This window comes from Urtica dioica, chromosome 7 (genome assembly GCF_054948205.1).
Source record: "Urtica dioica subsp. dioica isolate 48M chromosome 7, U.dioica_male_clone48M_v1_H2, whole genome shotgun sequence".
Taxonomy (NCBI): Eukaryota; Viridiplantae; Streptophyta; class Magnoliopsida; order Rosales; family Urticaceae; genus Urtica; species Urtica dioica.
In genome coordinates this window covers 146982-157061 of record NC_142762.1, presented here as the reverse complement: position 1 = coordinate 157061, position 10080 = coordinate 146982, and the positions used below count along the sequence as shown (strand labels likewise).

Below are 10080 nucleotides of genomic sequence, written 5' to 3'. Positions count from 1 at the left end.
TAGCTCTGTGCTCCTCTAAGTTTATTTTCTTCTTCATCTTATTCTCAGATTTCAGCAACGGGCGAAAAACATTATTGAGGTAGAGGAGCGACACTCGTGACTTTTGAGTTTCCCTCAATTGACTCGGGTACGGTCACTTGTTTCGGTCTTGGGATCAAATCGCCCGTAACATTAAATAGTTGTTCAATTTGCAATGACAATGGTATCAACATATTCTATCTAGCCCCACACTTAGTAATAGCCATATAAACTCTACATTAAATTTTAATAGTGCATTATAGTTAAAGATGTGACTTTTAGTTAATCGGTTTTTAACCGATAGATTGATAAAAATATATATTTTCCTATAAATTTTAGTCGTGGGTTGAAAAAACCGGTAAAAATTCCCCTTATATATATTAGATTATATCGTTCTCTTTTTTTATTCATTTGAAGTCTTTTAATGGCCTTTTTGTCTTGTAAGAATAAGATACTATGTATACGATTTATTTATTGATTTTTTCAAATAAAACAATCTAATCACAAGATCTGATAGGCCAACCACCACTAGACTATTTTATTTTTCAAACTGCATTTTTAGATCTTGCATCAACACTTCCAAAAATAAAAAAGAGAGAATATAATTGTGGAGTAAAAGTAAAATTAGAATAAAATTGGAAAGTAAAAAAGAAAGCCAATCTGATCTCGAAGCGAGATGAGATGAGATTAGCTGGTAGACAGAAGTGCAAGAAAGAGCGGTGTATTACCGTTTAGGCATTTCATTTGGTGTAAAAAAAAGTCAACGAACCAGCTGAAACGAGTTGCATCGTACGGCAATGGCACAACGAGATCTGTAAGCCACCATCTCTCTCTCTCTCTCTCTCTCTCTCTCCGTTCAACAATGGAAGAGAGGCGGCGGGAATGCTGGATGGGTCCGGTGACGTGGCTCCGGGAGCTGGCGGCGGAGATGCAGTTGAGCTTCGTGTTGGGCGTGGTGTGCGTGTACGGCATAAACCAGGGTCTGGGCGGCGCTCTGGCCAAAGTGGCCACCGAGTATTACATGAAGGACGTTCAGAAGGTTCAGCCATCGGAGGCCCAGATTTACTCTGGAATCACTTACATTCCATGGCTCATCAAGCCTCTCTGGGGTCTTCTCACCGACGTCGTTCCCGTCTTCGGATATCGCCGACGCCCTTACTTCGTCTTCGCCGGTCACTTTCTCTCTCATCCCATCCCATCCTCGTTTCTATTTATTTATTATTTATTTTGAAGTGTTTGGATTGGATTTTGAGATTTATTCCCCCTATATCCGGCCACTTTTGTGTAATGCGTGGAAAGTGTTATCAGCATTATTGAGTCTTATAGTTTCCAAATTTAACACCGTCCGAAATGGAATTTGGGCTGATCAGTGGTTGAAATCCCACCCATTACAAATAATATAAAAATAAAAAAGTGGTTCTTTTATAGAAGAAATTAGGACATGCACACTTTGAAGTTGTTGTAGGGTTGGGAACAAGGCAAGAGGTTCAAGATTCATAGATTGTGATGTGTGGATGATTTTCAGGGTGCGTTGGGATGATATCCATGGCGATGCTGTGGTTCCATGAGAGTCTACACTTGGTGTTAGCCGTGACATTCTTGACAGCGGGGAGCGCAGGGGTGGCCATCGCGGACGTGACCATCGACGCCTGCGTGGCACAGAACAGCATAAGCGTGCCCTCAAGGGCCGCCGACATGCAGAGCCTCTGTGCCTTGAGCTCCTCCATCGGCGCCCTCCTCGGTTTCTCTATCAGCGGTGTCTTTGTTCATCTCATTGGCTCCCAGGTCAGGAAAACCGATCTCTATTTTCCATTTCTATACCACATATTTTGAAACACTTTCTGCTTCTTTGTAGGGTGTGTTTGGCTTGTTGACCATCCCGTTCGGCCTTGTATTTTTAGTTGGGATTATGCTTAAGGAACCACATATGCCCGACTTCTCGTACCGCCAGGTATTTTAATCTCTCGGCTTTATGTGTTCACACTCTTTCTTCTTCATGCTGAAAGTTTGAGACGGACTCAGGTGAATCAGAAGTTCATTGCCGCTGGACACGCAATGTACACGACTCTGAAGTCTGCGAGTGTGTGGAGGCCGTGTTTGTACATGTACTTGTCCTTTGCGTTGAGCTTGAACATCCTGGAGGGAATGTTTTATTGGTACACAGATGCAAAGGACGGTCCGCGTTTCTCTCAGGAGAACGTGGGGTTCATATTCTCGATCGGTTCGGTGGGGTCTCTGGTGGGAGCGGTGCTGTACCAGAACGTCCTGAAGGAGCAGCCTTTCAGGGACTTGCTGTTCTGGACCCAGCTCCTGTACGGCGTCTCGGGGATGCTGGACCTGGCGCTGGTGCGGCGCCTTAACCTGAGGGTGGGCGTACCGGATTACTTCTTCGTGGTGGTCGACGAGAGCGTGTCGCAGCTGATCGGGCGGCTCAAGTGGATGCCCCTCCTGGTGCTGAGCTCGAAGCTGTGTCCGTCGGGGATCGAGGGTACCTTCTTCGCGCTCCTCATGTCCATCGACAACTTGGGGCTCCTCTCCTCGTCCTGGGGCGGGGGCGTCTTGCTCCACCTTCTCGGCGTCACTCGCACCCGATTCCACAGTCTCTGGCTCGCCATTCTCATCCGCAACATTCTCAGACTCACCCCTCTGCTTCTGCTCTTTCTAGTCCCCAGAGCTGATCCCAACTCTTCTATTCTCCCACATCACATGCTCTCAACACACCAGGAGGCTGTACATGAAGAGGAAACCAAAAACCTTGAATTGGTCTCCCTTGTAAACACTGTCGACAATGCTAGATAGTCAAAAATATATTCAAACACAACCAATTTTATATTCTATCTTTTAATTGGTACACCACATATTGGAACCACGTTTATCTGGCTAATCAAACTTCAAAGCGCACTGTTGTTACATAATCTTGCAAAATAAAACATGTCTCTCGGTTGAGCAAATCATTTTCAAAAACCGTTTCGGGGACGAGCTGGGAGTTCCGGTCTCCGTCGTACATGAACTGACCGACTCAACACCACTTCAAGGCTGTCCATAAAATTCCTTGGTACTTGAAATAAAGTCCGCGGAAAATAGATATTCTAGACCAACGTTTGGATATTGTTAGCAATATTAGAATAATATTGACGGAAAAATAAAGACAATTTGCTTGGAATAAAATAAACGTAAATTAAATATATTAAAATACACGAAACCGGCTAAACCTTGAAACCGGAAAAATAAAGAGGAGAAGATGGAAAGGAAAGTCGAGGCTCGTTGGACAGTTTCCTTGAAGCTTTTTATCGCCCTCCCACGGGTGCTGGATTTCGTGAGCGAAAGCCTCCCATGATACAACGACAACAAAGACAAGTGTAGCACCACTCGGCTTGACTCTCAGCGAAATGGAACCCAAGCGAAACTATCACCGGACTACAACAAAAGGCAAAACAATTTCGGAGAGGGAGAGAGTTGGATTCTTTCAGTGTGTTTCGAATAAGAACTCAAGCCTCCTTTTATAGAGAAGGAAGACTTCGGTTACAGCTCTAGGCATTGATACTCGACCATTCAATGAGTGTGAGTTGATGGCTGCGGTTACAACCATTCAAACAAGCCCCTTCGGTTACAAACCGTTCACACTCTCATAATTGCTCGGTTACAACATAAACCGTAGCTTTAATCGTGGCCATTAGTGCTCGGTTATAACATAACCATAGCAAAACCGTATGAAAAATAAATTTTAGCACTAAAAAATAAGCGCGAGACATTCCCAAAGCCCAAAGCCTATAGATCATATAACATTTTGCAAGTTTAAAAAATTGAAAAATATATGTATGTCTATATGTATATGCTTTAAATATATTATGCAACATTATTTCTTTTCGGTTTTTCATCGACACGTCGATTTTCTATCGAAAATGACATTTGAAAACGACATTTCATTTGCCACTTTCCACATTTTTTCCGTTCGATTTTATGTCGGCATGTCGATTTTCCGTAAATCAAGAGGCTCGAAACGGCATCAAAACGGCATTTAAATACTTGGTTTCATCATCGGTCTCTTTTCCTTTGTTTGGATTCTTTCTCTCCTCTCGCAGAGAAGATGTCTTTGGGAAAGAAGATAACGCTAAAGAGCTCCGACAGAGAGACTTTCGAAGTGGAGGAAGCGGTGGCGCTCGAGTCTCAGACGATTGTGCCGACAACGGAATTCCTCTCCCAAAAGTCACTAGCAAGATCCTCTCCAAAGTCATCGAGTACTGTAAGAAGCACGTTGACTCCTCAACCTCTCCTCCCAAGGCCTGGGACGCTGAATTCGTCAAGGTCGATCAGGCTACTCTCTTCGATCTCATCCTGGTCTGTGCTTTTTCTTCTTTTTCCCCGATTTCGAATTTCTAGGGTTTCATCTTATTTACTTTTCTTTGATTGTGATCCATGATTCTTATTATTAAGGATTAGTTTAATCCCGCTAGGGATTGTAAGAACTTAGGTCTAGACGAGTTTCCAATCGAAATAAAAGTCAATTCTTGTCTCTCTCTCTCTCTGCTTTAAATTGAATCCTGAAACTTTTGGTTGAAGAATTAAAAATGTTTGGCTGAAGTCGAGAGATGGATCTGCAAATGGCCTGAGAACGGTTTCTCTACTATGTTCAGTTGTCGCTTGAATTGTGCTTGTCTTCATTGAAATCGGCCTACACAGAGGGTTAATGATAATTTGTAGGGGTGACAATTTGGTCCAGACATGAAACACGAAACGGTTACGACACGATTTAAGGCGGATTTGGATCTCAATAAATGGGTCGGTTCTTAATTGGATCGAACACGCTAACACGATTAAATAATGGTTAAAAACGACACGATTACGGTAACACGATAAAAAGCCGATTAACATGATTATTAAATGGTCGACACGAAACACGATTACGACCCGCACGAATATGATCCAATTAACACGATTGTTGTTGGCCCGTCTAGGGCCAACGGGAACAAGGGCATCTCTTCGACCCACATGGCTAGTACGAGGTCTTGGGCGGCGGAACCCTGACTCAACCAGGAGCCGGCCCAAACCAATGGCCAAGTCAAAGCCCAGCCATGGGCCGAGTCAATGGCTCACTCGGCCATTGGCTGGGTCAAATGGCTCACTCGGCCATTGGACAGTTCACTCGGCCAATGGCCGAGTGAACCCCTCAGCCACCAAGGCAGTTCACTCGGCCATTGGCCGAGTGAACCTTCCAGCAGTTCACTCGGCCAATGGCCGAGTGAACCCTCCAGCCGCCAAGGCAGTTCACTCGGCCATTGGCCGAGTGAACCTTCCAGCAGTTCACTCGGCCAATGGCCGAGTGAACCCTCCAGCCGCCAAGGCAGTTCACTCGGCCATTGGCCGAGTGAACCTTCCAGCAGTTCACTCGGCCAATGGCCGAGTGAACCTCCCAGCTGCCTCAGCAGTTCACTCGGCCATTGGCCGAGTGAACCTTCCAGCAGTTCACTCGGCCAATGGCCGAGTGAACCTCAGCCGGCCCAAGACCTTCACTCGGCCAATGGCCGAGTGAACCTCACCACCATGTTCACTCGGCCATTGGCCGACCCAGCCTCCTCCAAGGCCGACCCAAACATGCTCACTCGGCCAAGGGGTCTTCAAACCACCCCTTGGCCGCCTATAAATACCAAGGCACCCCCTTTGGTCCAGGTAATCCATGCTTGAGCACTGAAACGCTGCCGAACTCGTACCTCGCTCGTTTCTCTCAAGCTTTGGCCTCTAAACACCCCTAAAACCTCTATACTCCACCTCAATCACACTAATGTTGAGCGTCGGAGAGGTAAACAGGGGCACCCCCCCTGTTTCCCCTTTGTAGTTCACGTGTTCTCTACTCTTTTTCAGGTACTCCGACGAACTCAAGGGACATCCACAGCTAAGGGACGACTCGGGACACCGGGTCCGACACGCTCAAGTCAAGACGAGACCACTTGGTCCGGCCTTGGGTCTAACCGTCTTTGGCTCCTAAATAGTTGTCCGAAAAACAGCGACAACATTTTGGCGCTAGAAGGAGGGGTGTATGTTGATGACGCTCGGAAGCTATCAACGTGCGACGATCTTGGACCGGAGAGGGGGCGACCGTTAGGGGCCCGGCCTCCCTTGCTCCTCTTGCTTTGAGGGTCGGGGCGATCTTCGTCCTGTTCTTTACGGTGGCGACTACGTTGTCCTCCTGACTTTCGGCCATCGCGGCCATCGAGATAGTCCTCGATTCCCATATGTGTGCGGGCTCTCGTCATCAGCTCCGCCATGTCTCGCGGGACTTGCCCGACAATGGACTTGAGGAAGTCGCTCGTGCGAACTCCCTCGGTGATCGCCGTGATGGTGTCCTTGTCGTCGAAGCCCTCGACTTTGTGAGACTCCTCGGTGAAGCGAGCGAGGTATTGTCTCAATGTCTCATCTCTCCCCTGTCGAATGGAGAGGAGGTGGGTCTTCGATTTCTTTTGTGCCACAAGCGTGGCAAAGCGAGCGAGGAAAGCCTCTCGCAAGGCCCGGAAGGACGGGATGCTTCCAGGCCTCAAACTTTGGAACCACTCAAAGCCCGAGCCTGTGAGGGTCAGGCTGAAGGCTTGGCAGAGGGTGGCGTCCGCCTGCCCTTGCATAGTCATCCACGTCTCATAGTGTTGGATGTGGAAGTGGGGGTCCGTACGTCCATCGTAGGGGGGAATGGACGGTAACTTGAAGTTCCCCACGCATGGTTGCGCGAGGATTTGCGCGGCGAAGGGAGAGTATGATTCCTCGATCCCTCCGTACGGCCTTTGCCTCCCCGACTCCCTCATTTCGATGATTTGATTCTGGAGGCTTTGAATCATCGTGACCATGTCGAGCCCGTTAGCGGGGCCGACCGTCGGGGCCACGGGAGTCACCGGTTGGCGTTCGTTGGACGCTTGATCCACGACATTGGCCTGCGGCCGGCCGAGAGTTGCGGCGGGGAGCGCGTCCCTTCGAGAGTTTAGCCTTTGGCGGAGATCCTCCCCTCGGGAGTTTCTCTGCGCCGTCAAGCGCTCTCTAAGGTCCACACTCGGCGCGGGGCGAGGTGAGGTCGCCCTTGGTCGGACCGTCCGGCGGGCGCTTCGGCTGTCGGCCCCATCATCTACCAGAGTCGCTCTCTCCTCGGCGAGGGGCCGTGTCCGGCCGCCTCTTGAAACCGAGGGGGCGAGTCCCCGGGAATGTGACCGTGCCTGCTGCCGCGCTAGGTGCGACGGCCCGGCCAAAGCGTCGTTGGGCCTCTCGGGCCGCGAAGGGGCGAGGCTAGGCGTTGCCTCGTTGGTCCTCGACTCCCCCACATATTCGGAGTCGGAGTAGTCTTTGGCGGACCTATCTTCGACGTCATAGCCGAGGAGGTCGGCTATGAGCGTACCGTCGACGCCGGGGCGGTCAAGGAGCTCCGCAAGCCGCCGGGCCGTGTCCTCTCGGAGCACGGCCTCGGGGTCAATCATCGGGTCTTGGGGCTGGCTCTCGCTATCGCGAGGTTGCCCTTCAAGACGATGTGCGAGGCGTCGAAGACCGTACCTCGAGCTCGTCGCTCGGGTACCCGCGGAGGTAGTGGGAATGTGACTCATCTCTCGAGAGTCGTGAGAACAAAGGGAGAAAACTGGTAGAGGGAATGCGTCGTCAAGGTCGAGAGATCCCCTCCTTCTAGCGCCAAAATGTTGTCGCTGTTTTTCGGACAACTATTTAGGAGCCAAAGACGGTTAGACCCAAGGCCGGACCAAGTGGTCTCGTCTTGACTCGAGCGTGTCGGACCCGGTGTCCCGAGTCGTCCCTTAGCTGTGGATGTCCCTTGAGTTCGTCGGAGTACCTGAAAAAGAGTAGAGAACACGTGAACTACAAAGGGGAAACAGGGGGGGTGCCCCTGTTTACCTCTCCGACGCTCAACATTAGTGTGATTGAGGTGGAGTATAGAGGTTTTAGGGGTGTTTAGAGGCCAAAGCTTGAGAGAAACGAGCGAGGTACGAGTTCGGCAGCGTTTCAGTGCTCAAGCATGGATTACCTGGACCAAAGGGGGTGCCTTGGTATTTATAGGCGGCCAAGGGGTGGTTTGAAGACCCCTTGGCCGAGTGAGCATGTTTGGTCCGGCCTTGGGTCTAACCGTCTTTGGCTCCTAAATAGTTGTCCGAAAAACAGCGACAACATCAAGAGCGGATCCTCAAGAGCGGATCCTAGCTCTGCACCGCGACAAGCTAGGAAGTCCGGCTCCTCTTGCGAAGGATCCCGCGAAGAGGGATCGGAACAAGTTCTGTGAGTACCACCAGGATCACGGGCATCTGACGTCCGAGTGCTATCATCTTAGGCGTCAGATCGAGGCCCTGATTCAGGACGGGAAATTGAAGGAGTATGTCCTGAGAACGGTCGGGACGGCCGCTGTGCACGAAGGCCGTCCGCGGCAAGGAAGGAAGGGTCCGGCGACGGTGACTGTCGCGGACCAGGCGGCGATTGAAGAACCGGAGAGCTCACAGCTGCATGTCGTGGGCTCGATCATGGGTGGCCCGGAGTTTGGGGACTCGTCCACGCAAAGGAAGAAGTACGTGCGCGAGGTTTCCCGAGGAAAAGTTGCGCACTACATCAACCACACGTACGAGGCTCCCCCTCCGGCCCCGTTCGAGTCCATGTTCTTCACCGGCCAAGAGGCGACACGAGTTCTCCACCCGCACAATGACGCAATAGTCGTCTCGGCCCCGGTCGCCAACAATCTCGTCCGAAGAATCCTGATCGATAACGGCAGCTCGGTCGACATCGTCTTCAAATCAGCGTTGGACAGGATGAAGCTGACCGGACTGAAACCGACCCCAATCTCGACCCCACTCTTCGGCTTCTCCGGGGAGAGGGTCATGACAGAGGGCACTATCGACCTCCCGGTCACCTTCGGGACTACTGGGGGGCTCGAGGTCACCCGCATCGTGTCCTTCCTAGTGGTGAACCAGCCTTCAGCGTACAACATCATCATCGGCCGCCCGACTCTCAACCGACTGAAGGCTATAACGTCTACCTATCACCTGATGATGAAGTTCCCGACTGAAAAGGGGATTGCCATCATGTTGGGAGACCAGTCGATGGCGAGGACGTGCTACATCCAAGGCGTGGACGGGAAAGGGAAGGAAAAGATGGTGAGCGCCATCCTCTAGCTCGGTCAAGCTGCAGAAGTTGGCACGGCCGCTCCCGTTTCTCATTATGTCATTTTATTTCCAGTTTTAAGACAATCTCGAATTTCAATAAGGCCAATGGCCCAGGGATGTAATTTTTGACTATTTTTGCATGGTAATTGTATCACATTTCACCTCGAAGTCTTTATCTTGCTGCATTATAATTTCTAGTCTCCTCTACGAGTACACGAGAAACTCGGGGGGCTAATGGGAAACAATGCTCAACGAAGAACAATGCTCGACGAAACTAGAGTTCGCTCGCTCAACAAAAAAAAAAGGTCGTCCCTAAAAAAGACGCGCAAATCGATTATGCCTTCGTTGGCAAATCGAGAAAACAAGACGCGCACAAAACAAAAAAGACGTGCAAATCGATTATGCCTTCGGTGGCAAATCGAGAAAACAAGACGCGCACGATACAAAAAAGACGCGCAAATCGATTATGCCTTCGGCGGCAAATCGAGAAAACAAGACGCGCACAAAACAAAAAAGACGTGCAAATCGATTATGCCTTCGGTGGCAAATCGAGAAAACAAGACGCGCACAAAACAAAAAAGACGTGCAAATCGATTATGCCTTCGTTGGCAAATCGAGAAAACAAGACGCGCACAAAACAACAAAGACGCGCAAATCGATTATGCCTTCGTTGGCGAATCGAGAAAACAAGACGCGCACAAGACAACAAAGACGTGCAAATCGATTATGCCTTCGTTGGCAAGTCGAGAAAATAAGGCGCGCACAACACAATAAAGCCGTGCTAATCGATCACGCCCTCATTGGTAGATCGAGAAAATGAGCCACGCACGATCAACCCGAAACAAAAAGTCGTCCCTCGCGACGCGCGAAGGCCATTCCTCATGATGCAAACCCGAGAGCATTCATCCCGCGTCCGCATAAAAGCGTAGATTTT

The 10080-nt window shown here is 49.9% G+C and overlaps 1 protein-coding gene across 2 annotated transcripts; it reads left to right on the top strand.

Annotated features, from left to right (window-relative positions):
• Positions 1-582: 582 nt before the first annotated feature.
• Positions 583-2960, top strand: LOC149390044 (putative folate-biopterin transporter 2). Of its 2 annotated transcripts, none has more exons than XM_089620870.1 (4): positions 583-1190; positions 1544-1803; positions 1874-1969; positions 2050-2960. In XM_089620870.1, exons 1-4 carry the CDS (start codon positions 881-883, stop codon positions 2815-2817), a joined length of 1434 nt encoding a protein of 477 aa, XP_089476996.1. In that variant the 5' UTR covers positions 583-880; the 3' UTR covers positions 2818-2960. The 2 variants fall into 2 exon arrangements, with proteins under 2 accessions (XP_089476996.1, XP_089476995.1); XM_089620869.1 differs by having other exon boundaries at positions 2041-2960.
• The last annotated feature ends 7120 nt before the right edge of the window (positions 2961-10080 follow it).

What these genes read in the sequence shown, in the direction of transcription:
- LOC149390044 (XM_089620869.1), top strand. Translation starts at nt 881, where the DNA reads ATGGAAGAGAGGCGGCGGGAATGCTGGATGGGTCCGGTGACGTGGCTC. An exon ending in CCCTTACTTCGTCTTCGCCG is followed by an intron (nt 1,191 to 1,543) that starts GTCACTTTCTCT and finishes GATGATTTTCAG; the next exon opens with GGTGCGTTGGGATGATATCC. An exon ending in CCGACTTCTCGTACCGCCAG is followed by an intron (nt 1,970 to 2,040) that starts GTATTTTAATCT and finishes AGACGGACTCAG; the next exon opens with GTGAATCAGAAGTTCATTGC.